A 27619-nucleotide genomic window follows, 5' to 3' on the forward strand; every position below is an offset into this window, starting at 1 on the left:
ACAAGATGCCCTTTGCCAAAAATGTCCTCTTTGTTCTGCAGTGGACATTCATATAATACGCAGTGCCACACTGCCTCTTAGTGGGCCTGAAAAGAACTGTGTGGAGTTTATATTTGACCATGAATAAAGACAGATGTCGCCAAAGTCAAACAAATGCCGCCATCCATCTGTAGAAATAGTGTGAAAGCACAAAGTATCATTCAACACTGAATATGTGATTTCATCACTAATTTAAACTGAAAAATCTTAATAAGCACTTAAGCTAGCTCTATCACAGACACATTATCAATAAATATAATAAAAGTTATATTTACATTGTGCTATGATTTCATGGAGTAGAATAAGAGCATTGCATCATTTCATCATATTTAATTGAATAATAAATGCATGGCAGAATTACCCATTATTAATAACACATTAGAAAAGTAATGTATTTTAAAAACAATGCTTCCATTTGTGTACAAATGTGACCTCGCCTCCTTGTTCTCATACTTGTTGTGCAAATCATGTAGATCATATCTGCAGAACAATATGTTCCCATCTCAAACAAAACAAAAACAGAGCCACGAACAGAATGATTTTCTCTTTGACATGTTATTGAACGTAAACTGGTGAGATTTCCATGGCCAATTACATGACTGAAACCTGTGCAGGTGTCATGAACCTTAGAAGTTGGCTGCGCACGTGTTAACAATATGCATTACTGTAATGCATATCCTTTGCATGCAAACCTTGAGGGTCACGTTTACTAGAAGACAAACCTCATGTTTGCATCGGAGATCATCAGGAAGATTACATCTGCAAAGGAATCTGTTTGTCAAACGGGCGAGATCCAACATTAATGACCTTAAACCTAAATTGTTGGCTTAAGAGGATTAAAGAGCAAATCAATTAATCTATTTGTCACAGAGTGCACAACAGGAAAGGTGAGGAAATAGGAGTCTTTTGCCAATTAGACCCCATCGTGAGATAATTATAGGGACTGCAGGTGGAAATTAGTTTATAACATATCGCTTAAATCATCTCATCTCATTCTGAGATGAATGTTTTAAACGGGAAGTGATGCCATGAGCTGTTCAGGAATATCCCCCCCCCCCCCCCACCTCGATTGAGTCTACTGGTGGTAGTGACGCGGAGAAAAGCACTGACGTAGATCTAGATGGATGCGATATGAAGCGAAACTTCAGATGAGATCAGAAGCACCAACTGGGAAGACTGGTTTAGAGTTAAGACTGAAGGAGAATGGGGTGGAGGAGGATTGTGTCGATCTGAGACTGAAATAAGAACTAACAGGAGTAAAGAAATGCACAGTTTCCAAATGTGACAGCAAGGACATGATATTGTGGCAAAACTCAGGTGTAATTGAAGACTGTACTCCCCCACTCAGCTGAATGAGAGGGAAATGAATACAGTAGCGACAGAAACAGAAACGAAACGAAGACAAACCAAGAAAGCACAAAGGAGCTGGGCTGGTATGTGGAGACGGATTAATTAAGGGAGTGAGAACAGGTGAGCAGGAAGTGTGGTGGCAACAGGTGAAACTAATCAGCGCGGGGCAGACGATGAAAACTGGCAAAGGAAACACGAAACAGAGGAAAAACGTTTGATTATGACAGTATCAGTCACATTTGACCCTGAAGGTCAAACTCAAACACCTGACCTGTAATTTGTTTTATTTTCAACCGGCTTTGTTAATCATTTGCTTTGCTGCAATGATAAAGTTTATTTAGATTTTTACGGCTATATCATGTAATAACGAAACTTGACAGCTTGTTGCACTTTCACATTTCAGGAACCTATTGAAGATATGCTACATAATTTATGCAAATAATTATAATTATACATGTAAACAGTGTATTCGTAAGTGTGGAGACAGCAACTATTATTGAGACTCGTGATTTCTGTCATGTGCTAGTATTGTGTTCATTTTTTTAATTATAAATCATTCTTTGCAACATGAATAATGTGCCCTTATCTGACAACATGCTCTTATTTTGAGCTCGGCAGTTCATTCGTGACAAAACTCAAAGTCAACTTGTTTTATCAAATGTTCTCCCAAATGAAAATCTCATTGGATAACAGTTAACAGTTATATCAATTTAATAAGTTAATAGACAAAGAACATTTAGGAATTTGTATCACACACACATTGTAGGTTTGAAAATAAGAATATAAAAGACAATGTTGTTATAAATATAAAACGTTTTATTGATATTGTCATATTTTGACGATCAAATAATATAAAAATATAAATTATTCTTTTTCTTTTTACAAAATTAGAGAATGATTCAAGATTTACAACATCAAGGAGGCAAAATACACTGTGCAGTGACTGTGAATGACATTACACTTTGTGCTGAACTGAGTGCAAAACAGTATTTGTCATTGATTGGCTTCACCAAAAGGTTACATTCTTGCTATTATCCATATTTAACAGTCACAATAAAACGTGTAGTAAAGCAGTTTCCTACATTCTTTCACATGATGAGTTTGTGTATTCACCTCAACATCTCAGTTCATCTTATCTTACACATATTCTGTACAACATTTGAGAGAGTTCAATAACATGTGACAAAGGTTCCTGGCTGGGTTGCGATTGATGCGGCTACCAGCTAACATGAAGTAGATGCTACTCAGAGTGTTTTCTTTGTCACAGTCACTCAGTAGCTTGTATTTGGTGTTTCCTGTCGTCTTGGAGCTTAGAACAGCCCAGAGACAAACCTCACATACCCCCCACTGATGAAGCGCTGATCTTGTATCGGCACAGCGGGCATGTGCCAAACTTTTGGAAGACACTTAAAGCGCACTGGTTACATAAACACTGGTGGCCGCAAGACAAAGTGATTCTGGCCTGTTTTTCCATGCACACCACACAGTCCATTACGCTGCCTCCATCTGCAATCAAATCAGAGGAATCACAATTACAAGATTGTCATCAGGGATAGGTTCTATCTGGTGACCAATGTGCACTGAAATCACTGAAATCTGGTTGCATTTGGTTGGAAGGACTCTTTCTTACCTGATGGGACTTTCATGTCACGAGAGGAGATGCTTTCATCACTGTTTCCATGGAGGCTTGAGACAGGAATCAAACTGTTGAGGCTGTCTGCATCAGGTGAGGTGAGGTGTTCAGGTGCAGGACAGGACCGTCTGGTGTAAAACAGCTCCCTTCTCTCTGAGCCTGCAGCAAAGAGTATTACATCTTTTAGTAACAAGTAAACATTAACTTGGCTTTGTCAGTGCATGTGAAACAAATAGGAACAAGAAAAACAGGCTGCACAGCAAACGATACACCATTGTAGTAAACATACCTAGGAGGGAAATGGCGCATGTCTGTCCATAGATGTCTATCATGGCCCATAGCGGCTTGCTGACATCCACTCCTGTCAGCAGCTTGTGCTGCTTGATGTTGTGGCTTGTGATGTATACGGTGCCTTTACCAGAGAGCCAGAACTCCAGCTCTGAACCTGCTTGGCAGTGGGATTCAGGCACTGGGGCAGCCCAGTGCCCTTGGATGTCAGTGAGGTTGGGGATGGCCATGTTGGGCAGAGGCAGAGATCTGTCCGAGGGCGACACGTTGGTGAAGCCAACACGCATAGCTCCTTGCCAGTTGAACAAATCTTTCTCGACCCTCAGACGAATCTTCTCCTGGATCTTTGCCGGGCGGCTGCTGAACACCAGGCCGTTCTTGAACGTGCTCCTCGTCCTCTCTGCGCGTCGACACCCATTGCTCAGGCTGACCATGTCTCCCACAGCCAGAGGGTGGAAGGTCAAAGGACCGAGGCAGGACAGGCCACATCTGTGTGACGTCTCTGACCCAACAACTGCAAAGGAGCAAAAGCACGGTTAAGAATCTTGATGTGCGACCCATGTTCCCTTGTTTGATTATTTCCAATCATGTAGATTACATCTGCACTGTAATTACAGAAAAAAAACTACGACCACCAACATTTGAGTCACTAATATGAAAAACTGTAAATGAATTACTATTTACATGATTTCATTATTAGTATTAAGTTGGTAATAATATACAACTGACTTTATATTAGTTCTGACTTCTTAAATGGAACTTGACAAAGTGTGTTTATAACAGAGAGTCTTATTGACATTTAAAGCTGTATTGTAAGTTGCATACAAAGTCACTGTAAAGACCAAAGAACAAATATCTCACCAGAGTTCCCGTTGTCACTCTCTTTCACCATCTTGAAGAGGCAGAAGGTACTTTGAAGGTTTGAAGGTTTTGATAGAAGATGTGCTCTCGTCTGTATCTTCGTGCAATTGTCATGAAGTTGGAGAGTTTGCTGCTTTTAAAACGTGGTGCACGTGAGTCTTCAGAACACCAAACATCCTCCTGCATCACATGGACAGTGAAAGGAGGAGTCAGGGAGGAACCAAAGTTTGGAAATTTACCTGCTGCTGGCAAGGTCGGGCAGGTTCACAAACAAATCATTTTGTTAAGTTTCTGTTTGAATCATTTGTTTAGTGCAGCAATACAAGCATAAATCACAACCTGACGTCCTGAACTCTGTGCTTTGTTGCTCCCATGTTGAGCAGTAGTCAGGAATCTCAGTCCAGATGAGAAACAAGCTATAGATAGATGTGGAAAGACACAATTAGAAGATACAATTTGTATTCCATCACTGGTCTGATAATGTATGTTAGTGAATGGATCCTTCCTTCTGCCTGATGCTGTTTGTTTGTATGTCAAAGTTAGAATCCATACCCTGTTTCCAAAAATCTGTGAACAAGATGCCCTTTACCAAAAATGTCCTCTTTGTTCTGCAGTGGACATTCATATAATACGCAGTGCCACACTGCCTCTTAGTGGGCCTGAAAAGAACTGTGTGGAGTTTATATTTGACCATGAATAAAGACAGATGTTGCCAAAGTCCCAAAAATGCCGCCATCCATCTGTAGAAATAGTGTGAAAGCACAAAGTATCATTCAACACTGAAAATGTGATTTCATCACTAATTTAAACTGAAAAATCTTAATAAGCACTTAAGCTAGCTCTATCACAGACACATTATCAATAAATATAATAAAAGTTATATTTACATTGTGTTATGATTTCATGGAGTAGAATAAGAGCATTGCATCATTTCATCGTATTTAATTGAATAATAAATGCATGGCAGAATTACCCCTTATTAATTATACATAAGCAAAGTAATGTATTTTAAAAACAATGCTTCCATTTGTGTACAAATGTGACCTCGCCTCCTTGTTCTCATACTTGTTGTGCAAATCATGTAGATCATATCTGCAGAACAATATGTTCCCATCTCAAACAAAACAAAAACAGAGCCACGAACTGTAATTGTTACCTAAGAGCAAGGTGCAAAACAATCAGTTTCCTGACAACAGAATGATTTTCTCTTTGACATGTTATGCGGTCACTTGTTATTGAACGTAATCTGGTGAGATTTCCGTGGCCACACAAGGGATACATGACTGAAACCTGTGCAGGTGTCATGAACCTTAGAAGTTGGCTGCGCACGTGTTAACAATATGCATTACTGTAATGCATATCCTTTGCATGCAAACCTTGAGGGTCACGTTTACTAGAAGACAAACCTCATGTTTGCATCGGAGATCATCAGGAAGATTACATCTGCAAAGGAATCTGTTTGTCAAACGGGCGAGATCCAACATTAATGACCTTAAACCTAAATTGTTGGCTTAAGAGCAAATCACTTAATCTATTTGTCACAGAGTGCACAATAGGAAAGGTGAAGAAATAGGAGTCTTTTGCCAATTAGACCCCATCGTGAGATAATTATAGGGACTGCAGGTGGAAATTAGTTTATAACATATCGCTTAAATCATCTCTTCTCATTCTGAGATTAATGTTTTAAACGGGAAAGTGATGCCATGAGCTGTACAGGAATATCCCCCACGATGGAGTCTAGACACTGGTGGTAGTACGTAGAGCACTGACGTAGATCTAGATGGATGCGATATGAAGCGGAAGTTCAGATGAGCTCAGAAGCACCAACTGGGAAGACTGGTTTAGAGTTAAGACTGAAGGAGAATGGGGTGGAGGAGGATTGTGTCGATCTGAGACTGAAATAAGAACTAACAGGAGTAAAGAAATGCACAGTTTCCAAATGTGACAGCAAGGACATGATATTGTGGCAAAAACCTGGTGTAATTGAAGACTGTACTCCCCCACTCAGCTGAATGAGAGGGAGATAAATACAGTAGGGATCAAGAATACAGTCTTCCTGATTGAACTTTTGCTAAGTTTCATGAGTTAACATGTGAATAGGTGACAACAAAAACATTTAGTGCTGATGGTGCTCATTTCTTGCACCATCTGTCATTTTGGAGAGCAGGCAGCAGGGGACGGACCAAAACACAGATTCCCGTTGAGGAGGCAGAAACAACTCAGTGAGTTGTTGAACATGGCTTACAGGTTTAGAGTCCAAAAGGCCGGCAGGAAACACCAGACAAAGTCACGCACAAACAGAAACGAAGACAAACCAAGAAAGCACAAAGGAGCTGGGCTGGTATGTGGAGACAGATTAATTAAGGGAGTGAGAACAGGTGAGCAGGAAGTGTGGTGGCAACAGGTGAAACTAATCAGCGCGGGGCAGACGATGAAAACTGTCAAAGGAAACATGAAACAGAGGAAAAACGCTTGATTATGACAGTATCAGTCACATTTGACCCTGAAGGTCGAATTCAAACACCTGACCTGTAATTTGTTTTATTTTCAACCGCTTTGTTAATCATTTGCTTTTCTGCAATGATAAAGTTTATTTTGATTTTTACGGCTATATCATGTAATAACGAAACTTGACAGCTTGTTGCACTTTCACATTTCAGGAACCTATTGAAGATATGCTACATAATTTATGCAAATAATTATAATTATACATGTAAACAGTGTATTCGTAAGTGTGGAGACAGCAACTATTATTGAGACTCGTGATTTCTGTCATGTGCTAGTATTGTGTTCATTTTTTTAATTATAAATCATTCTTTGCAACATGAATAATGTGCCCTTATCTGACAACATGCTCTTATTTTGAGCTCGGCAGTTCATTCGTGACAAAACCCAAAGTCAACTTGTTTTATCAAATGTTCTCCCAAATGAAAATCTCATTGGATAACAGTTAACAGTTATATCAATTTAATAAGTTAATAGACAAAGAACATTTAGGAATTTGTATCACACACACATTGTAGGTTTGAAAATAAGAATATAAAAGACAATGTTGTTATAAATATAAAACGTTTTATTGATATTGTCATATTTTGACGATCAAATAATATAAAAATATAAATTATTCTTTTTCTTTTTACAAAATTAGAGAATGATTCAAGATTTACAACATCAAGGAGGCAAAATACACTGTGCAGTGACTGTGAATGACATTACACTTTGTGCTGAACTGAGTGCAAAACAGTATTTGTCATTGATTGGCTTCACCAAAAGGTTACATTCTTGCTATTATCCATATTTAACAGTCACAATAAAACGTGTAGTAAAGCAGTTTCCTACATTCTTTCACATGATGAGTTTGTGTATTCACCTCAACATCTCAGTTCATCTTATCTTACACATATTCTGTACAACATTTGAGAGAGTTCAATAACATGTGACAAAGGTTCCTGGCTGGGTTGCGATTGATGCGGCTACCAGCTAACATTAAGTAGATGCTACTCAGAGTGTTTTCTTTGTCACAGTCACTCAGTAGCTTGTATTTGGTGTTTCCTGTCGTCTTGGAGCTTAGAACAGCCCAGAGACAAACCTCACATACCCCCCACTGATGAAGCGCTGATCTTGTATCGGCACAGCGGGCATGTGCCAAACTTTTGGAAGACACTTAAAGCGCACTGGTTACATAAACACTGGTGGCCGCAAGACAAAGTGATTCTGGCCTGTTTTTCCATGCACACCACACAGTCCATTACGCTGCCTCCATCTGCAATCAAATCAGAGGAATCACAATTACAAGATTGTCATCAGGGATAGGTTCTATCTGGTGACCAATGTGCACTGAAATCACTGAAATCTGGTTGCATTTGGTTGGAAGGACTCTTTCTTACCTGATGGGACTTTCATGTCACGAGAGGAGATGCTTTCATCACTGTTTCCATGGAGGCTTGAGACAGGAATCAAACTGTTGAGGCTGTCTGCATCAGGTGAGGTGAGGTGTTCAGGTGCAGGACAGGACCGTCTGGTGTAAAACAGCTCCCTTCTCTCTGAGCCTGCAGCAAAGAGTAATACATCTTTTAGTAACAAGTAAACATGAACTTGGCTTTGTCAGTGCATGTGAAACAAATAGGAACAAGAAAAACAGGCTGCACAGCAAACGATACACCATTGTAGTAAACATACCTAGGAGGGAAATGGCGCATGTCTGTCCATAGATGTCTATCATGGCCCATAGCGGCTTGCTGACATCCACTCCTGTCAGCAGCTTGTGCTGCTTGATGTTGTGGCTTGTGATGTATACGGTGCCTTTACCAGAGAGCCAGAACTCCAGCTCTGAACCTGCTTGGCAGTGGGATTCAGGCACTGGGGCAGCCCAGTGCCCTTGGATGTCAGTGAGGTTGGGGATGGCCATGTTGGGCAGAGGCAGAGATCTGTCCGAGGGCGACACGTTGGTGAAGCCAACACGCATAGCTCCTTGCCAGTTGAACAAATCTTTCTCGACCCTCAGACGAATCTTCTCCTGGATCTTTGCCGGGCGGCTGCTGAACACCAGGCCGTTCTTGAACGTGTTCCTCGTCCTCTCTGCGCGTCGACACCCATTGCTCAGGCTGACCATGTCTCCCACAGCCAGAGGGTGGAAGGTCAAAGGACCGAGGCAGGACAGGCCACATCTGTGTGACGTCTCTGACCCAACAACTGCAAAGGAGCAAAAACACGGTTGAGAATCTTGATGTGCGACCCATGTTCACTTATTATTGTTTGATTATTTCTAATCATGTAGATTACATCTGCACTGTAATTACAGAAATAAAACTACGACCATCAACATTTGAGTCACTAATATGAAAAACTGTAAATGAATTACTATTTACATGATTTCATTATTAGTATTAAGTTGGTAATAATATACAACTGACTTTATATTAGTTCTGACTTCTTAAATGTAACTTGACAAAGTGTGTTTATAACAGAGAGTCTTATTGACATTTAAAGCAGTATTGTAAGTTGCATACAAAGTCACTGTAAAGACCAAAGAACAAATATCTCACCAGAGTTCCCGTTGTCACTCTCTTTCACCATCTTGAAGAGGCAGAAGGTACTTTGAAGGTTTGAAGGTTTTGATAGAAGATGTGCTCTCGTCTGTATCTTCGTGCAATTGTCATGAAGTTGGAGAGTTTGCTGCTTTTAAAACTTGGTGCACGTGAGTCTTCAGAACACCAAACATCCTCCTGCATCACATGGACAGTGAAAGGAGGAGTCAGGGAGGAACCAAAGTTTGGAAATTTACCTGCTGCTGGCAAGGTCGGGCAGGTTCACAAACAAATCATTTTGTTAAGTTTCTGTTTGAATCATTTGTTTAGTGCAGCAATACAAGCATAAATCACAACCTGACGTCCTGAACTCTGTGCTTTGTTGCTCCCATGTTGAGCAGTAGTCAGGAATCTCAGTCCAGATGAGAAACAAGCTATAGATAGATGTGGAAAGACACAATTAGAAGATACAATTTGTATTCCATCACTGGTCTGATAATGTATGTTAGTGAATGGATCCTTCCTTCTGCCTGATGCTGTTTGTTTGTATGTCAAAGTTAGAATCCATACCCTGTTTCCAAAAATCTGTGAACAAGATGCCCTTTGCCAAAAATGTCCTCTTTGTTCTGCAGTGGACATTCATATAATACGCAGTGCCACACTGCCTCTTAGTGGGCCTGAAAAGAACTGTGTGGAGTTTATATTTGACCATGAATAAAGACAGATGTTGCCAAAGTCAAACAAATGCCGCCATCCATCTGTAGAAATAGTGTGAATGCACAAAGTATCATTCAACACTGAAAATGTGATTTCATCACTAATTTAAACTGAAAAATCTAAATAAGCACTTTATCAATAACACATTATCAATAAATATAATAAAAGTTATATTTACATTGTGTTATGATTTCATGGAGTAGAATAAGAGCAATGCATCATTTCATGTATTTAATTGAATAATAAATGTATGGCAGAATTACCCCTTATTAATAATACATTAGCAAAGTAATGTATTTTAAAAACAATGCTTCCATTTGTGTACAAATGTGACCTCGCCTCCTTGTTCTCATACTTGTTGTGCAAATCATGTAGATCATATCTGCAGAACAATATGTTCCCATCACTGATTTTCTCTTTGATATGTTATGCGGTCACTTGTTATTGAACGTGATCTGGTGAGATTTCCGTGGCCACACAAGGGATACATGACTGAAACCTGTGCACGTGTCATGAACCTTAGAAGTTGGCTGCGCACGTGTTAACAATATGCATTACTGTAATGCATATCCTTTGCATGCAAACCTTGAGGGTCACGTTTACTAGAAGACAAACCTCATGTTTGCATCGGAGATCACCAGGAAGATTACATCTGCAAAGGAATCTGTTTGTCAAACGGGCGAGATCCAACATTAATGACCTTAAACCTAAATTGTTGGCTTAAGAGGATTAAAGAGCAAATCACTTAATCTATTTGTCACAGAGTGCACAATAGGAAAGGTGGACAAATAGGAGTCTTTTGCCAATTAGACCCCATCGTGAGATAATTATAGGGACTGCAGGTGGAAATTAGTTTATAACATATCGCTTAAATCATCTCTTCTCATTCTGAGATTAATGTTTTAAACGGGAAGTGATGCCATGAGCTGTTCAGGAATATCCCCCACGATGGAGTCTAGACACTGGTGGTAGTACATAGAGCACTGACGTAGATCTAGATGGATGCGATATGAAGCGGAAGTTCAGATGAGCTCAGAAGCACCAACTGGGAAGACTGGTTTAGAGTTAAGACTGAAGGAGAATGGGGTGGAGGAGGATTGTGTCGATCTGAGACTGAAATAAGAACTAACAGGAGTAAAGAAATGCACAGTTTCCAAATGTGACAGCAAGCACACGATATTGTGGCAAAACTCAGGTGTAATTGAAGACTGTACTCCCCCACTCAGCTGAATGAGAGGGAAATGAATACAGTAGCGACAGAAACAGAAACGAAACGAAGACAAACCAAGAAAGCACAAAGGAGCTGGGCTGGTATGTGGAGACAGACTAATTAAGGGAGTGAGAACAGGTGAGCAGGAAGTGTGGTGGCAACAGGTGAAACTAATCAGCGCGGGGCAGACGATGAAAACTGTCAAAGGAAACACGAAACAGAGGAAAAACGTTTGATTATGACAGTATCAGTCACATTTGACCCTGAAGGTCGAATTCAAACACCTGACCTGTAATTTGTTTTATTTTCAGCCGGCTTTGTTAATCATTTGCTTTGCTGCAATGATAAAGTTTATTTAGATTTTTACGGCTATATCATGTAATAACGAAACTTGACAGCTTGTTGCACTTTCACATTTCAGGAACATATTGAAGATATGCTACATTATTTATGCAAATAATTATAATTCTAAATGTAAATAGTGTATTCGTAAGTGTGGAGACAGCAACTACTATTGAGACTCCTGATTTCTGTCATGTGCTAGTATTGTGTTCATTTTTTAAATTATAAATCATTCTTTGCAACATGAATAATGTGCCCTTATCTGACAACATGCTCTTATTTTGAGCTCGGCAGTTCATTCGTGACAAAACTCAAAGTCAACTTGTTTTATCAAATGTTCTCCAAAATGAAAATCTCATTGGATAACAGTTAACAGTTATATCAATTTAATAAGTTAATAGACAAAGAACATTTAGGAATTTGTATCACACACACATTGTAGGTTTGAAAATAAGAATATAAAAGACAATTTTGTTATAAATATAAAACTTTTTATTGATATTGTCATATTTTGACGATCAAATAATATAAAAATATAAATTATTCTTTTTCTTTTTACAAAATTAGAGAATGATTCAAGATTTACAACATCAAGGAGGCAAAATACACTGTGCAGTGACTGTGAATGACATTACACTTTGTGCTGAACTGAGTGCAAAACAGTATTTGTCATTGATTGGCTTCACCAAAAGGTTACATTCTTGCTATTATCCATATTTAACAATCACAATAAAAAGTGTAGGAAAGCAGTTTCCTACATTCTTTCACATGATGAGTTTGTGTATTCACCTCAACATCTCAGTTCATCTTATCTTACACATATGCTGTACAACATTTGAGAGAGTTCAATGACATGTGACAAAGGTTCCTGGCTGGGTTGCGATTGATGCGGCTACCAGCTAACATGAAGTAGATGCTACTCAGAGTGTTTTCTTTGTCACAGTCACTCAGTAGCTTGTGTTTGGTGTTTCCTGTCGTCTTGGAGCTTAGAACAGCCCAGAGACAAACCTCACATACCCCCCACTGATGAAGCGCTGATCTTGTATCGGCACAGCGGGCATGTGCCAAACTTTTGGAAGACACTTAAAGCGCACTGGTTACATAAACACTGGTGGCCGCAAGACAAAGTGATTCTGGCCTGTTTTTCCATGCACACCACACAGTCCATTACGCTGCCTCCATCTGGAATCAAATCAGAGGAATCACAATTACAAGATTGTCATCAGGGATAGGTTCTATCTGGTGACCAATGTGCACTGAAATCACTGAAATCTGGTTGCATTTGGTTGGAAGGACTCTTTCTTACCTGATGGGACTTTCATGTCAAGACAGGAGATGCTTTCATCACTGTTTCCATGGAGGCTTGAGACAGGAATCAAACTGTTGAGGCTGTCTGCATCAGGTGAGGTGAGGTGTTCAGGTGCAGGACAGGACCGTCTGGTGTAAAACAGCTCCCTTCTCTCTGAGCCTGCAGCAAAGAGTAGTACATCTTTTAGTAACAAGTAAACATGAACTTGGCTTTGTCAGTGCATGTGAAACAAATAGGAACAAGAAAAACAGGCTGCACAGCAAACGATACACCATTGTAGTAAACATACCTAGGAGGGAAATGGCGCATGTCTGTCCATAGATGTCTATCATGGCCCATAGCGGCTTGCTGACATCCACTCCTGTCAGCAGCTTGTGCTGCTTGATGTTGTGGCTTGTGATGTATACGGTGCCTTTACCAGAGAGCCAGAACTCCAGCTCTGAACCTGCTTGGCAGTGGGATTCAGGCACTGGGGCAGCCCAGTGCCCTTGGATGTCAGTGAGGTTGGGGATGGCCATGTTGGGCAGAGGCAGAGATCTGTCCGAGGGCGACACGTTGGTGAAGCCAACACGCATAGCTCCTTGCCAGTTGAAACAATCTTTCTCGACCCTCAGACGAATCTTCTCCTGGATCTTTGCCGGGCGGCTGCTGAACACCAGGCCGTTCTTGAACGTGTTCCTCGTCCTCTCTGCGCGTCGACACCCATTGCTCAGGCTGACCATGTCTCCCACAGCCAGAGGGTGGAAGGTCAAAGGACCGAGGCAGGACAGGCCACATCTGTGTGACGTCTCTGACCCAACAACTGCAAAGGAGCAAAAACACGGTTGAGAATCTTGATGTGCGACCCATGTTCACTTATTATTGTTTGATTATTTCCAATCATGTAGATTACATCGGCACTGTAATTACAGAAAAAAAAACTACGACAAATGTTGTGCAGAATTCTGTATTTTAAAAGTGAACAGTAGCATGGAGACGTTTCCTCTGTTCAGTCTGTTCTGAATAAGTGACACTGTTTGATAAAACAATCTCATAATAAAGACTCATTTCTTAACACCATGACACCGTATCTTTATCATTGAGATAACATTAAGATTACAATGCCTATATTTTCTCTTTATTCTAACAGGATGTTAGCTAATCATTCATGGTAATAGAGTGATAAAGTTGATTCTGAATGAGATTTTACAACTACAAAATAAAAAAAAAAGTCATTATGAAAGTAACACACACACATGCTTTCACTTCAGAGAAAGATGGGCAGTTCATATAAAGATGAATACTTGGAAGAAAACACTATCCAATCATGACTAACGCATGGGTAGCGTTAAGCAACTATGTCCTGTATGTGAAGCCTTTCACTCACCGGTGACAAGCTGAGCATTTCCAGTAAAACATGTAGTTTCTAGTCATCTCCTTCATTTCACCCTTTTGTGGCTTTTTTAAGTCTTCTTCCTCGTTTGCTAATCATCTGTTTTACATCACTTATCAACGCGCTCCTGTTTTGGTTCTCACCTAATCCGATTTTTTTAATAATTTGAATGTATGGAGTAGAGACTTTCAGTAGCCTTTTGAAAGAATAGGAAGATAGGGATGTTTTCATGATGCACATATGCATAAAAAAACTTAACTATGCAAACTACTTTCATACCAACGTCAAGTACTATTTTTTTATCAAAAAGATATTGATAAGAGCTATAAAATAATCCCTTTCACAAACATTTGAGTCAATAATATGAAAAACTGTAAATGAATTACGATTTACATGATTTCATTATTAGTATTAAGTTGGTAATAATATACAACTGACTTTATATTAGTTCTGACTTCTTAAATGGAACTTGACAAAGTGTGTTTATAACAGAGAGTCTTATTGACATTTAAAGCTGTATTGTAAGTTGCATACAAAGTCACTGTAAAGACCAAAGAACAAATATCTCACCAGAGTTCCCGTTGTCACTCTCTTTCACCATCTTGAAGAGGCAGAAGGTACTTTGAAGGTTTGAAGGTTTTGATAGAAGATGTGCTCTCGTCTGTATCTTCGTGCAATTGTCATGAAGTTGGAGAGTTTGCTGCTTTTAAAACTTGGTGCACGTGAGTCTTCAGAACACCAAACATCCTCCTGCATCACATGGACAGTGAAAGGAGGAGTCAGGGAGGAACCAAAGTTTGGAAATTTACCTGCTGCTGGCAAGGTCGGGCAGGTTCACAAACAAATCATTTTGTTAAGTTTCTGTTTGAATCATTCGTTTAGTGCAGCAATACAAGCATAAATCACAACCTAACGTCCTGAACTCTGTGCTTTGTTGCTCCCATGTTGAGCAGTAGTCAGGAATCTCAGTCCAGATGAGAAACAAGCTATAGATAGATGTGGAAAGACACAATTAGAAGATACAATTTGTATTCCATCACTGGTCTGATAATGTATGTTAGTGAATGGATCCTTCCTTCTGCCTGATGCTGTTTGTTTGGATGTCAAAGTTAGAATCCATACCCTGTTTCCAAAAATCTGTGAACAAGATGCCCTTTGCCAAAAATGTCCTCTTTGTTCTGCAGTGGACATTCATATAATACGCAGTGCCACACTGCCTCTTAGTGGGCCTGAAAAGAACTGTGTGGAGTTTATATTTGACCATGAATAAAGACAGATGTTGCCAAAGTCCCAAAAATGCCGCCATCCATCTGTAGAAATAGTGTGAAAGCACAAAGTATCATTCAACACTGAATATGTGATTTCATCACTAATTTAAACTGAAAAATCTTAAAAAGCACTTTATCACAGACACATTATCAATAAATATAATAAAAGTTATATTTACATTGTGTTATGATTTCTTGAAGTAGAAAAGAGCATTGCAGCATTTCATGTATTTAATTGAATAATAAATGCATGGCAGAATTACCCATTATTAATAACACATCAGCAAAGTAATGTATTTTAAAAACAATGCTTCCATTTCTGTACAAATGTGACCTCGCCTCCTTGTTCTCATACTTGTTGTGCAAATCATGTAGATCATATCTGCAGAACAATATGTTCCCATCACTGATTTTCTCTTTGATATGTTATGCGGTCACTTGTTATTGAACGTAATCTGATGAGATTTCCGTGGCCACACAAGGGATACATGACTGAAACCTGTGCAGGTGTCATGAACCTTAGAAGTTGGCTGCGCACGTGTTAACAATATGCATTACTGTAATGCATATCCTTTGCATGCAAACCTTGAGGGTCACGTTTACTAGAAGACAAACCTCATGTTTGCATCGGAGATCATCAGGAAGATTACATCTGCAAAGGAATCTGTTTGTCAAATGGGCGAGATCCAACATTAATGCCCTTAAACCTAAATTGTTGGCTTAAGAGCAAATCAATTAATCTATTTGTCACTAAGTGCACGATAGGAAAGGTGAGGAAATAGGAGTCTTTTGCCAATTAGACCCCATCGTGAGATAATTATAGGGACTGCAGGTGGAAATTAGTTTATAACATATCGCTTAAATCATCTCTTCTCATTCTGAGATGAATGTTTTAAACGGGAAGTGATGCCATGAGCTGTTCAGGAATATCCCCCACGATGGAGTCTAGACACTGGTGGTAGTACATAGAGCACTGACGTAGATCTAGATGGATGCGATATGAAGCGAAACTTCAGATGAGCTCAGAAGCACCAACTGGGAAGACTGGTTTAGAGTTAAGACTGAAGGAGAATGGGGTGGAGGAGGATTGTGTCGATCTGAGACTGAAATAAGAACTAACAGGAGTAAAGAAATGCACAGTTTCCAAATGTGACAGCAAGGACATGATATTGTGGCAAAAACCTGGTGTTACTGAAGACTGTACTCCCCCACTCAGCTGAATGAGAGGGAAATGAATACAGTAGCAACAGAAACAGAAACGAAACGAAGACAAACCAAGAAAGCACAAAGGAGCTGGGCTGGTATGTGGAGACAGACTAATTAAGGGAGTGAGAACAGGTGAGCAGGAAGTGTGGTGGCAACAGGTGAAACTAATCAGCGCGGGGCAGACGATGAAAACTGGCAAAGGAAACACGAAACAGAGGAAAAACGTTTGATTATGACAGTATCAGTCACATTTGACCCTGAAGGTCGAATTCAAACACCTGACCTGTAATTTGTTTTGTTTTCAGCCGGCTTTGTTAATCATTTGCTTTGCTGCAATGATAAAGGTTATTTAGATTTTTACGGCTATATCATGTAATAACGAAACTTGACAGCTTGTTGCACTTTCACATTTCAGGAACCTATTGAAGATATGCTACATAATTTATGCAAATAATTATAATTATACATGTAAACAGTGTATTCGTAAGTGTGGAGACAGCAACTATTATTGAGACTCGTGATTTCTGTCATGTGCTAGTATTGTGTTCATTTTTTAAATTATAAATCATTCTTTGCAACATGAATAATGTGCCCTTATCTGACAACATGCTCTTATTTTGAGCTCGGCAGTTCATTCGTGACAAAACTCAAAGTCAACTTGTTTTATCAAATGTTCTCCCAAATCAAAATCTCATTGGATAACAGTTAACAGTTATATCAATTTAATAAGTTAATAGACAAAGAACATTTAGGAATTTGTATCACACACACATTGTAGGTTTGAAAATAACAATATAAAAGACAATGTTGTTATAAATATAAAACTTTTTATTGATATAGTCATATTTTGACGATCAAATAATATAAAAATATAAATTATTCTTTTTCTTTTTACAAAATTAGAGAATGATTCAAGATTTACAACATCAAGGAGGCAAAATACACTGTGCAGTGACTGTGAATGACATTACACTTTGTGCTGAACTGAGTGCAAAACAGTATTTGTCATTGATTGGCTTCACCAAAAGGTTACATTCTTGCTATTATCCATATTTAACAGTCACAATAAAAAGTGTAGTAAAGCAGTTTCCTACATTCTTTCACATGATGAGTTTGTGTATTCACCTCAACATCTCAGTTCATCTTATCTTACACATATGCTGTACAACATTTGAGAGAGTTCAATAACATGTGACAAAGGTTCCTGGCTGGGTTGCGATTGATGCGGCTACCAGCTAACATGAAGTAGATGCTACTCAGAGTGTTTTCTTTGTCACAGTCACTCAGTAGCTTGTGTTTGGTGTTTCCTGTCGTCTTGGAGCTTAGAACAGCCCAGAGACAAACCTCACATACCCCCCACTGATGAAGCGCTGATCTTGTATCGGCACAGCGGGCATGTGCCAAACTTTTGGAAGACACTTAAAGCGCACTGGTTACATAAACACTGGTGGCCGCAAGACAAAGTGATTCTGGCCTGTTTTTCCATGCACACCACACAGTCCATTACGCTGCCTCCATCTGCAATCAAATCAGAGGAATCACAATTACAAGATTGTCATCAGGGATAGGTTCTATCTGGTGACCAATGTGCACTGAAATCACTGAAATCTGGTTGCATTTGGTTGGAAGGACTCTTTCTTACCTGATGGGACTTTCATGTCAAGACAGGAGATGCTTTCATCACTGTTTCCATGGAGGCTTGAGACAGGAATCAAACTGTTGAGGCTGTCTGCATCAGGTGAGGTGAGGTGTTCAGGTGCAGGACAGGACCGTCTGGTGTAAAACAGCTCCCTTCTCTCTGAGCCTGCAGCAAAGAGTATTACATCTTTTAGTAACAAGTAAACATGAACTTGGCTTTGTCAGTGCATGTGAATCAAATAGGAACAAGAAAAACAGGCTGCACAGCAAACGATACACCATTGTAGTAAACATACCTAGGAGGGAAATGGCGCATGTCTGTCCATAGATGTCTATCATGGCCCATAGCGGCTTGCTGACATCCACTCCTGTCAGCAGCTTGTGCTGCTTGATGTTGTGGCTTGTGATGTATACGGTGCCTTTACCAGAGAGCCAGAACTCCAGCTCTGAACCTGCTTGGCAGTGGGATTCAGGCACTGGGGCAGCCCAGTGCCCTTGGATGTCAGTGAGGTTGGGGATGGCCATGTTGGGCAGAGGCAGAGATCTGTCCGAGGGCGACACGTTGGTGAAGCCAACACGCATAGCTCCTTGCCAGTTGAACAAATCTTTCTCGACCCTCAGACGAATCTTCTCCTGGATCTTTGCCGGGCGGCTGCTGAACACCAGGCCGTTCTTGAACGTGTTCCTCGTCCTCTCTGCGCGTCGACACCCATTGCTCAGGCTGACCATGTCTCCCACAGCCAGAGGGTGGAAGGTCAAAGGACCGAGGCAGGACAGGCCACATCTGTGTGACGTCTCTGACCCAACAACTGCAAAGGAGCAAAAACACGGTTAAGAATCTTGATGTGCGACCATGTTCACTTATTATTGTTTGATTATTTCCAATCATGTAGATTACATCTGCACTGTAATTACAGAAAAAAAATACGACAAATGTTGTGCAGAATTCTGTATTGTAAGAAGTGAACAGTAGCATGGAGACGTTTCCTCTGTTCAGTCTGTTATGAATAAGTGACACTGTTTGATAAAACAATCTCATAATAAAGACTCATTTCTTAACACCATGACACCGTATCTTTATCATTGAGATAACATTAAGATTACAATGCCTATATTTTCTCTTTATTCTAACAGGATGTTAGCTAATCATTCATGGTAATAGAGTGATAAAGTTGATTCTGAATGAGATTTTACAACTCCGACATTATAAAAAAAGTCATTATGAAAGTAACACACACACACGCTTTCACTTCAGAGAAAGATGGGCAGTTCATATAAAGATGAATACTTGGAAGAAAACACTGTATCCAATCATGACTAACACATAGGTAGCATTAAGCAACTATGTCCTGTATGTGAAGCCTTTCACTCACCGGTGACAAGCTGAGCATTTCCAGTAAAACATGTAGTTTCTAGTCATCTCCTTCATTTCACCCTTTTGTGTCTTTTTTAAGTCTTCTTCCTCGTTTGCTAATCATCTGTTTTACATCACTTATCAACGCGCTCCTGTTTTGGTTCTCACCTAATCCGATTTTTTTAATAATTTGAATGTATGGAGTAGAGACTTTCAGTAGCCTTTTGAAAGAATAGGAAGATAGGGATGTTTTCATGATGCACATATGCATAAAAAAACTTAACTATGCAAACTACTTTCATACCAACGTCAAGTACTATTTTTTTATCAAAAAGATATTGATAAGAGCTATAAAATAATCCCTTTCACAAACATTTGAGTCAATAATATGAAAAACTGTAAATGAATTACGATTTACATGATTTCATTATTAGTATTAAGTTGGTAATAATATACAACTGACTTTATATTAGTTCTGACTTCTTAAATGGAACTTGACAAAGTGTGTTTATAACAGAGAGTCTTATTGACATTTAAAGCTGTATTGTAAGTTGCATACTAAGTCACTGTAAAGACCAAAGAACAAATATCTCACCAGAGTTCCCGTTGTCACTCTCTTTCACCATCTTGAAGAGGCAGAAGGTACTTTGAAGGTTTGAAGGTTTTGATAGAAGATGTGCTCTCGTCTGTATCTTCGTGCAATTGTCATGAAGTTGGAGAGTTTGCTGCTTTTAAAACTCGGTGCACGTGAGTCTTCAAAACACCAAACATTCTCCTGCATCACATGGACAGTGAAAGGAGGAGTCAGGGAGGAACCAAAGTTTGGAAATTTACCTGCTGCTGGCAAGGTCGGGCAGGTTCACAAACAAATCATTTTGTTAAGTTTCTGTTTGAATCATTCGTTTAGTGCAGCAATACAAGCATAAATCACAACCTGACGTCCTGAACTCTGTGCTTTGTTGCTCCCATGTTGAGCAGTAGTCAGGAATCTCAGTCCAGATGAGAAACAAGCTATAGATAGATGTGGAAAGACACAATTAGAAGATACAATTTGTATTCCATCACTGGTCTGATAATGTATGTTAGTGAATGGATCCTTCCTTCTGCCTGATGCTGTTTGTTTGGATGTCAAAGTTAGAATCCATACCCTGTTTCCAAAAATCTGTGAACAAGATGCCCTTTGCCAAAAATGTCCTCTTTGTTCTGCAGTGGACATTCATATAATACGCAGTGCCACACTGCCTCTTAGTGGGCCTGAAAAGAACTGTGTGGAGTTTATATTTGACCATGAATAAAGACAGATGTTGCCAAAGTCCCAAAAATGCCGCCATCCATCTGTAGAAATAGTGTGAAAGCACAAAGTATCATTCAACACTGAATATGTGATTTCATCACTAATTTAAACTGAAAAATCTTAAAAAGCACTTTATCACAGACACATTATCAATAAATATAATAAAAGTTATATTTACATTGTGTTATGATTTCTTGAAGTAGAAAAGAGCATTGCAGCATTTCATGTATTTAATTGAATAATAAATGCATGGCAGAATTACCCATTATTAATAACACATCAGCAAAGTAATGTATTTTAAAAACAATGCTTCCATTTCTGTACAAATGTGACCTCGCCTCCTTGTTCTCATACTTGTTGTGCAAATCATGTAGATCATATCTGCAGAACAATATGTTCCCATCACTGATTTTCTCTTTGATATGTTATGCGGTCACTTGTTATTGAACGTAATCTGATGAGATTTCCGTGGCCACACAAGGGATACATGACTGAAACCTGTGCACGTGTCATGAACCTTAGAAGTTGGCTGCGCACGTGTTAACAATATGCATTACTGTAATGCATATCCTTTGCATGCAAACCTTGAGGGTCACGTTTACTAGAAGACAAACCTCATGTTTGCATCGGAGATCATCAGGAAGATTACATCTGCAAAGGAATCTGTTTGTCAAACGGGCGAGATCCAACATTAATGCCCTTAAACCTAAATTGTTGGCTTAAGAGCAAATCAATTAATCTATTTGTCACAAAGTGCACGATAGGAAAGGTGAGGAAATAGGAGTCTTTTGCCAATTAGACCCCATCGTGAGATAATTATAGGGACTGCAGGTGGAAATTAGTTTATAACATATCGCTTAAATCATCTCTTCTCATTCTGAGATGAATGTTTTAAACGGGAAGTGATGCCATGAGCTGTTCAGGAATATCCCCCACGATGGAGTCTAGACACTGGTGGTAGTACATAGAGCACTGACGTAGATCTAGATGGATGCGAAATGAAGCGAAACTTCAGATGAGCTCAGAAGCACCAACTGGGAAGACTGGTTTAGAGTTAAGACTGAAGGAGAATGGGGTGGAGGAGGATTGTGTCGATCTGAGACTGAAATAAGAACTAACAGGAGTAAAGAAATGCACAGTTTCCAAATGTGACAGCAAGGACATGATATTGTGGCAAAAACCTGGTGTTACTGAAGACTGTACTCCCCCACTCAGCTGAATGAGAGGGAAATAAATACAGTAGCAACAGAAACAGAAACGAAACGAAGACAAACCAAGAAAGCACAAAGGAGCTGGGCTGGTATGTGGAGACAGATTAATTAAGGGAGTGAGAACAGGTGAGCAGGAAGTGTGGTGGCAACAGGTGAAACTAATCAGCGCGGGGCAGACGATGAAAACTGTCAAAGGAAACACGAAACAGAGGAAAAACGTTTGATTATGACAGTATCAGTCACATTTGACCCTGAAGGTCGAATTCAAACACCTGACCTGTAATTTGTTTTGTTTTCAGCCGGCTTTGTTAATCATTTGCTTTGCTGCAATGATAAAGGTTATTTAGATTTTTACGGCTATATCATGTAATAACGAAACTTGACAGCTTGTTGCACTTTCACATTTCAGGAACCTATTGAAGATATGCTACATCATTTATGCAAATAATTATAATTATACATGTAAACAGTGTATTCGTAAGTGTGGAGACAGCAACTATTATTGAGACTCGTGATTTCTGTCATGTGCTAGTATTGTGTTCATTTTTTTAATTATAAATCATTCTTTGCAACATGAATAATGTGCCCTTATCTGACAACATGCTCTTATTTTGAGCTTGGCAGTTCATTCGTGACAAAACTCAAAGTCAACTTGTTTTATCAAATGTTCTCCCAAATGAAAATCTCATTGGATAACAGTTAACAGTTATATCAATTTAATAAGTTAATAGACAAAGAACATTTAGGAATTTGTATCACACACACATTGTAGGTTTGAAAATAACAATATAAAAGACAATGTTGTTATAAATATAAAACTTTTTATTGATATTGTCATATTTTGACGATCAAATAATATAAAAATATAAATTATTCTTTTTCTTTTTACAAAATTAGAGAATGATTCAAGATTTACAACATCAAGGAGGCAAAATACACTGTGCAGTGACTGTGAATGACATTACACTTTGTGCTGAACTGAGTGCAAAACAGTATTTGTCATTGATTGGCTTCACCAAAAGGTTACATTCTTGCTATTATCCATATTTAACAATCACAATAAAAAGTGTAGTAAAGCAGTTTCCTACATTCTTTCACATGATGAGCTTGTGTATTCACCTCAACATCTCAGTTCATCTTATCTTACACATATGCTGTACAACATTTGAGAGAGTTCAATGACATGTGACAAAGGTTCCTGGCTGGGTTGCGATTGATGCGGCTACCAGCTAACATTAAGTAGATGCTACTCAGAGTGTTTTCTTTGTCACAGTCACTCAGTAGCTTGTATTTGGTGTTTCCTGTCGTCTTGGAGCTTAGAACAGCCCAGAGACAAACCTCACATACCCCTCACTGATGAAGCGCTGATCTTGTATCGGCACAGCGGGCATGTGCCAAACTTTTGGAAGACACTTAAAGCGCACTGGTTACATAAACACTGGTGGCCGCAAGACAAAGTGATTCTGGCCTGTTTTTCCATGCACACCACACAGTCCATTACGCTGCCTCCATCTGCAATCAAATCAGAGGAATCACAATTACAAGATTGTCATCAGGGATAGGTTCTATCTGGTGACCAATGTGCACTGAAATCACTGAAATCTGGTTGCATTTGGTTGGAAGGACTCTTTCTTACCTGATGGGACTTTCATGTCAAGACAGGAGATGCTTTCATCACTGTTTCCATGGAGGCTTGAGACAGGAATCAAAGTGTTGAGGCTGTCTGCATCAGGTGAGGTGAGGTGTTCAGGTGCAGGACAGGACCGTCTGGTGTAAAACAGCTCCCTTCTCTCTGAGCCTGCAGCAAAGAGTATTACATCTTTTAGTAACAAGTAAACATGAACTTGGCTTTGTCAGTGCATGTGAAACAAATAGGAACAAGAAAAACAGGCTGCACAGCAAACGATACACCATTGTAGTAAACATACCTAGGAGGGAAATGGCGCATGTCTGTCCATAGATGTCTATCATGGCCCATAGCGGCTTGCTGACATCCACTCCTTTCAGTTGCTTGTGCTGCTTGATGTTGTGGCTTGTGATGTATACGGTGCCTTTACCAGAGAGCCAGAACTCCAGCTCTGAACCTGCTTGGCAGTGGGATTCAGGCACTGGGGCAGCCCAGTGCCCTTGGATGTCAGTGAGGTTGGGGATGGCCATGTTGGGCAGAGGCAGAGATCTGTCCGAGGGCGACACGTTGGTGAAGCCAACACGCATAGCTCCTTGCCAGTTGAAACAATCTTTCTCAACCCTCAGACGAATCTTCTCCTGGATCTTTGCCGGGCGGCTGCTGAACACCAGGCCGTTCTTGAACGTGTTCCTCGTCCTCTCTGCGCGTCGACACCCATTGCTCAGGCTGACCATGTCTCCCACAGCCAGAGGGTGGAAGGTCAAAGGACCGAGGCAGGACAGGCCACATCTGTGTGACGTCTCTGACCCAACAACTGCAAAGGAGCAAAAACACGGTTGAGAATCTTGATGTGCGACCCATGTTCACTTATTATTGTTTGATTATTTCCAATCATGTAGATTACATCTGCACTGTAATTACAGAAAAAAAATTACGACAAATGTTGTGCAGAATTTTGTATTGTAAGAAGTGAACAGTAGCATGGAGACGTTTCCTCTGTTCAGTCTGTTATGAATAAGTGACACTGTTTGATAAAACAATCTCATAATAAAGACTCATTTCTTAACACCATGACACCGTATCTTTATCATTGATATAACATTAAGATTACAATGCCTATATTTTCTCTTTATTCTAACAGGATGTTAGCTAATCATTCATGGTAATAGACTGATAAAGTTGATTCTGAATGAGATTTTACAACTACAAAATAAAAAAAAAAGTCATTATGAAAGTAACACACACACATGCTTTCACTTCAGAGAAAGATGGGCAGTTCATATAAAGATGAATACTTGGAAGAAAACACTGTATCCAATCATGACTAACGCATGGGTAGCATTAAGCAACTATGTCCTGTATGTGAAGCCTTTCACTCACCGGTGACAAGCTAAGCATTTCCAGTAAAACATGTAGTTTCTAGTCATCTCCTTCATTTCACCCTTTTGTGTCTTTTTTAAGTCTTCTTCCTCGTTTGCTAATCATCTGTTTTACATCACTTATCAACGCGCTCCTGTTTTGGTTCTCACCTAATCCGATTTTTAACATTAACAATAACTTCAATGTATGGAGTAGAGACTTTCACTATACGAATTATTTTCATACTTAAGATATATACTTTTTTTATAAAAAAATATTGATAAGAGCTATAAAATAATCCCTTTCACCAACATTTGAGTCACTAATATGAAAAACTGTAAATGAATTACTATTTACATGATTTCATTATTAGTATTAAGTTGGTAATAATATACAACTGACTTTATATTAATTCTGACTTCTTAAATGGAACTTGACAAAGTGTGTTTATAACAGAGAGTCTTAGTGACATTTAAAGCAGTATTGTAAGTTGCATACTAAGTCAATGAAGACCAAAGAACAAATATCTCACCAGAGTTCCCGTTGTCACTTTCTTTCACCATCTTGAAGAGGCAGAAGGTACTTTGAAGGTTTGAAGGTTTTGATAGAAGATGTGCTCTCGTCTGTATCTTCGTGCAATTGTCATGAAGTTGGAGAGTTTGCTGCTTTTAAAACGTGGTGCACGTGAGTCTTCAAAACACAAACATTCTCCTGCATCACATGGACAGTGAAAGGAGGAGGAGTCAGGGAGGAACCAAAGTTTGGAAATTTACCTGCTGCTGGCAAGGTCGGGCAGGTTCACAAACAAATCATTTTGTTAAGTTTCTGTTTGAATCATTCGTTTAGTGCAGCAATACAAGCATAAATCACAACCTGACGTCCTGAACTCTGTGCTTTTTTGCTCCCATGTTGAGCAGTAGTTTATGTGCTATAAGAAATGCACAACTTGCAGATTTAGATGTTGCCGATAATCTGTTGTAGCTGCCTATTTGAATGTCCTGAGCTCGACGCTGCCGTTGTATAACAGCCACACAGCAGGAAACATAATGCAATATGAATTCCTTTAAGAAGAAACACTAGAAAAGTCCCCTTTTTCAAAGTGTCATGGAAAATACCACCAACATTTTGGATACCACTTCCGTGACTGACTCAGTGGATTTGATTGACACACATACGAGGTTAAGTGATGAGAGCATGCAAAGCGCCGTACTTTCAAATATCCTTGGTTGTTTCCAGTAAATCATACACCAGAGGGTGCACAGCGTTGTCGCCCTCTACAGGACACACGCCTTGTCATTTATTTCGTGCTCATTGGTTAGCAGTCGCGACCACGTGTCAGGATGAGGACATGACTGGGACTCCCCAGTGATGTCATCCCTCTTGGAAACTTACTAGCTCTCCTCTTTCTATGAATCAACACATGACTTTCCTTACCTCAACATCCCGTCACCTGACAGTGACTGCAGGCCACATCTGAAATATATTATCAGATGTAGGCATGGCTTAACGTGTGTCAGATATAACAGGCCCACAGCAATATTTGACACGTTTTCAGATGCGTGTGTTGGGAAGATAATGATAAGTGTTTGATTCTATGCATACAGTTCTACTCTTATCATATAAGAAAATGATATTCTCTATTCATCCTGTAGTTAAGATATGTCAAGGTTACTGCGAGAACTACAAAAACCCATTAATGTGCCCACCCCAATTCATAAAGCATAACAGTAAGTCATATATTATTAAAATGTATTTGATTAAATGTGCCAATAGAGTTCAAACAAAGCATAACAAAAGAATCACATCATTGTTGTGGTTGATGGTAGAAAATAATCTGTAATTGATCAAACCTCAGCTTCTGTCTTCAGATGTAATGCTAGTGGATAGCCACAATGCTAAATCAAGATCTGGGCTGAATTGTATTGAAATAAATTAAAATACTTGGTATTCAAGTACTTATTGAAATGGTACGTGGCCCAATACCAACCTCATATCAGGTATCAATTGTCCTTAATTAATATAGTAAATACCTTTAGAGATTTAAAAAGAAAATCTCAAATCTTAAAATGAAACATTTACTTGTTCATGATTTCTAATTCAAAACCACACAATACATTATCAATACACTTTATAACTCATATTCCATGTTCGTAAAAAGGATACGATGTGGTATGTTGCCACTGCTTATTGAAACTGGAAGATTAAGATGAGAGTTTGTGAATATTTGAAACTGAATGAGGTAACGTGAGGTTTGAGATTTAGATTTGATATCTTTAATAACTTTTTGACAATTTCTTTGCATTTTCTGAATATATCTAAAGCATTGCATATTAGGAGAAAAAACAATAGATAACACTATAATATAATAGTGTTTTAACTGACATGAAGTGGTACATATGTATATTTTGTGACATTTGGGTTATGGTTATGTTACATACAATACAACAATATATATTGTGTTTGTTTCCAGAAATAAACGTAGAAAAAAAGCTGCCCTCCTTCTCCTCCTCCTCT

The 27619-nt window shown here is 39.2% G+C and overlaps 5 protein-coding genes across 5 annotated transcripts; all 5 read right to left on the reverse strand.

The window, feature by feature from the left end:
• Positions 1 to 2214: 2214 nt before the first annotated feature.
• On the reverse strand, positions 2215 to 4296 carry LOC306697701 (E3 ubiquitin-protein ligase NEURL3-like). The gene is made up of 4 exons (XM_079161728.1): positions 4172 to 4296; positions 3312 to 3824; positions 3020 to 3181; positions 2215 to 2895 (listed from the first exon to the last, which is right to left on the reverse strand). The coding sequence occupies exons 1-4, from the start codon at positions 4200 to 4202 to the stop codon at positions 2723 to 2725; spliced, it is 879 nt and encodes a 292-aa protein (XP_079017854.1). The 5' UTR covers positions 4203 to 4296; the 3' UTR covers positions 2215 to 2722.
• A 2977-nt stretch (positions 4297 to 7273) lies between these two features.
• LOC306697704 (E3 ubiquitin-protein ligase NEURL3-like) lies at positions 7274 to 9341 on the reverse strand. The gene is made up of 4 exons (XM_079161732.1): positions 9217 to 9341; positions 8351 to 8863; positions 8059 to 8220; positions 7274 to 7934 (listed from the first exon to the last, which is right to left on the reverse strand). The coding sequence occupies exons 1-4, from the start codon at positions 9245 to 9247 to the stop codon at positions 7762 to 7764; spliced, it is 879 nt and encodes a 292-aa protein (XP_079017858.1). The 5' UTR covers positions 9248 to 9341; the 3' UTR covers positions 7274 to 7761.
• Positions 9342 to 11947: 2606 nt separating this feature from the next.
• On the reverse strand, positions 11948 to 14814 carry LOC306697543 (E3 ubiquitin-protein ligase NEURL3-like). Its single transcript, XM_079161523.1, has 4 exons — positions 14719 to 14814; positions 13066 to 13578; positions 12774 to 12935; positions 11948 to 12649 (listed from the first exon to the last, which is right to left on the reverse strand). The coding sequence occupies exons 1-4, from the start codon at positions 14747 to 14749 to the stop codon at positions 12477 to 12479; spliced, it is 879 nt and encodes a 292-aa protein (XP_079017649.1). The 5' UTR covers positions 14750 to 14814; the 3' UTR covers positions 11948 to 12476.
• A 2665-nt stretch (positions 14815 to 17479) lies between these two features.
• On the reverse strand, positions 17480 to 19052 carry LOC306697705 (E3 ubiquitin-protein ligase NEURL3-like). Its single transcript, XM_079161733.1, has 3 exons — positions 18557 to 19052; positions 18265 to 18426; positions 17480 to 18140 (listed from the first exon to the last, which is right to left on the reverse strand). Exons 1-3 carry the CDS (start codon positions 18987 to 18989, stop codon positions 17968 to 17970), a joined length of 768 nt encoding a protein of 255 aa, XP_079017859.1. The 5' UTR covers positions 18990 to 19052; the 3' UTR covers positions 17480 to 17967.
• A 3906-nt stretch (positions 19053 to 22958) lies between these two features.
• Positions 22959 to 25739, reverse strand: LOC306698006 (E3 ubiquitin-protein ligase NEURL3-like). Its single transcript, XM_079162142.1, has 4 exons — positions 25638 to 25739; positions 24048 to 24560; positions 23756 to 23917; positions 22959 to 23631 (listed from the first exon to the last, which is right to left on the reverse strand). Exons 1-4 carry the CDS (start codon positions 25666 to 25668, stop codon positions 23459 to 23461), a joined length of 879 nt encoding a protein of 292 aa, XP_079018268.1. The 5' UTR covers positions 25669 to 25739; the 3' UTR covers positions 22959 to 23458.
• Between the last annotated feature and the right edge of the window lie 1880 nt (positions 25740 to 27619).

The sequence above is a fragment of the Pholis gunnellus genome, assembly GCF_910591455.1.
Source record: "Pholis gunnellus genome assembly, chromosome: 6".
NCBI lineage: Eukaryota > Metazoa > Chordata > Actinopteri > Perciformes > Pholidae > Pholis > Pholis gunnellus.

Excerpts from the sequence above, each read along its gene's own strand:
- LOC306697701 (XM_079161728.1), bottom strand. The coding sequence starts at position 4,202 with ATGGTGAAAGAGAGTGACAACGGGAACTCTG. Across the intron at positions 3,182-3,311 it reads ATGCGCCATTTCCCTCCTAG|GCTCAGAGAGAAGGGAGCTG; the intron begins GTATGTTTACTA and ends TCTTTGCTGCAG. Across the intron at positions 2,896-3,019 it reads TGACATGAAAGTCCCATCAG|ATGGAGGCAGCGTAATGGAC; the intron begins GTAAGAAAGAGT and ends ATTTGATTGCAG.
- LOC306697704 (XM_079161732.1), bottom strand. The coding sequence starts at position 9,247 with ATGGTGAAAGAGAGTGACAACGGGAACTCTG. Across the intron at positions 8,864-9,216 it reads GAGTGACAACGGGAACTCTG|TTGTTGGGTCAGAGACGTCA; the intron begins GTGAGATATTTG and ends GCTCCTTTGCAG. Across the intron at positions 8,221-8,350 it reads ATGCGCCATTTCCCTCCTAG|GCTCAGAGAGAAGGGAGCTG; the intron begins GTATGTTTACTA and ends TCTTTGCTGCAG.
- LOC306697543 (XM_079161523.1), bottom strand. The coding sequence starts at position 14,749 with ATGGTGAAAGAGAGTGACAACGGGAACTCTG. Across the intron at positions 12,936-13,065 it reads ATGCGCCATTTCCCTCCTAG|GCTCAGAGAGAAGGGAGCTG; the intron begins GTATGTTTACTA and ends TCTTTGCTGCAG. Across the intron at positions 12,650-12,773 it reads TGACATGAAAGTCCCATCAG|ATGGAGGCAGCGTAATGGAC; the intron begins GTAAGAAAGAGT and ends ATTTGATTCCAG.
- LOC306697705 (XM_079161733.1), bottom strand. The coding sequence starts at position 18,989 with ATGGTCAGCCTGAGCAATGGGTGTCGACGCGCAGAGAGGACGAGGAAC. Across the intron at positions 18,427-18,556 it reads ATGCGCCATTTCCCTCCTAG|GCTCAGAGAGAAGGGAGCTG; the intron begins GTATGTTTACTA and ends TCTTTGCTGCAG. Across the intron at positions 18,141-18,264 it reads TGACATGAAAGTCCCATCAG|ATGGAGGCAGCGTAATGGAC; the intron begins GTAAGAAAGAGT and ends ATTTGATTGCAG.
- LOC306698006 (XM_079162142.1), bottom strand. The coding sequence starts at position 25,668 with ATGGTGAAAGAAAGTGACAACGGGAACTCTG. Across the intron at positions 24,561-25,637 it reads AAGTGACAACGGGAACTCTG|TTGTTGGGTCAGAGACGTCA; the intron begins GTGAGATATTTG and ends GCTCCTTTGCAG. Across the intron at positions 23,918-24,047 it reads ATGCGCCATTTCCCTCCTAG|GCTCAGAGAGAAGGGAGCTG; the intron begins GTATGTTTACTA and ends TCTTTGCTGCAG.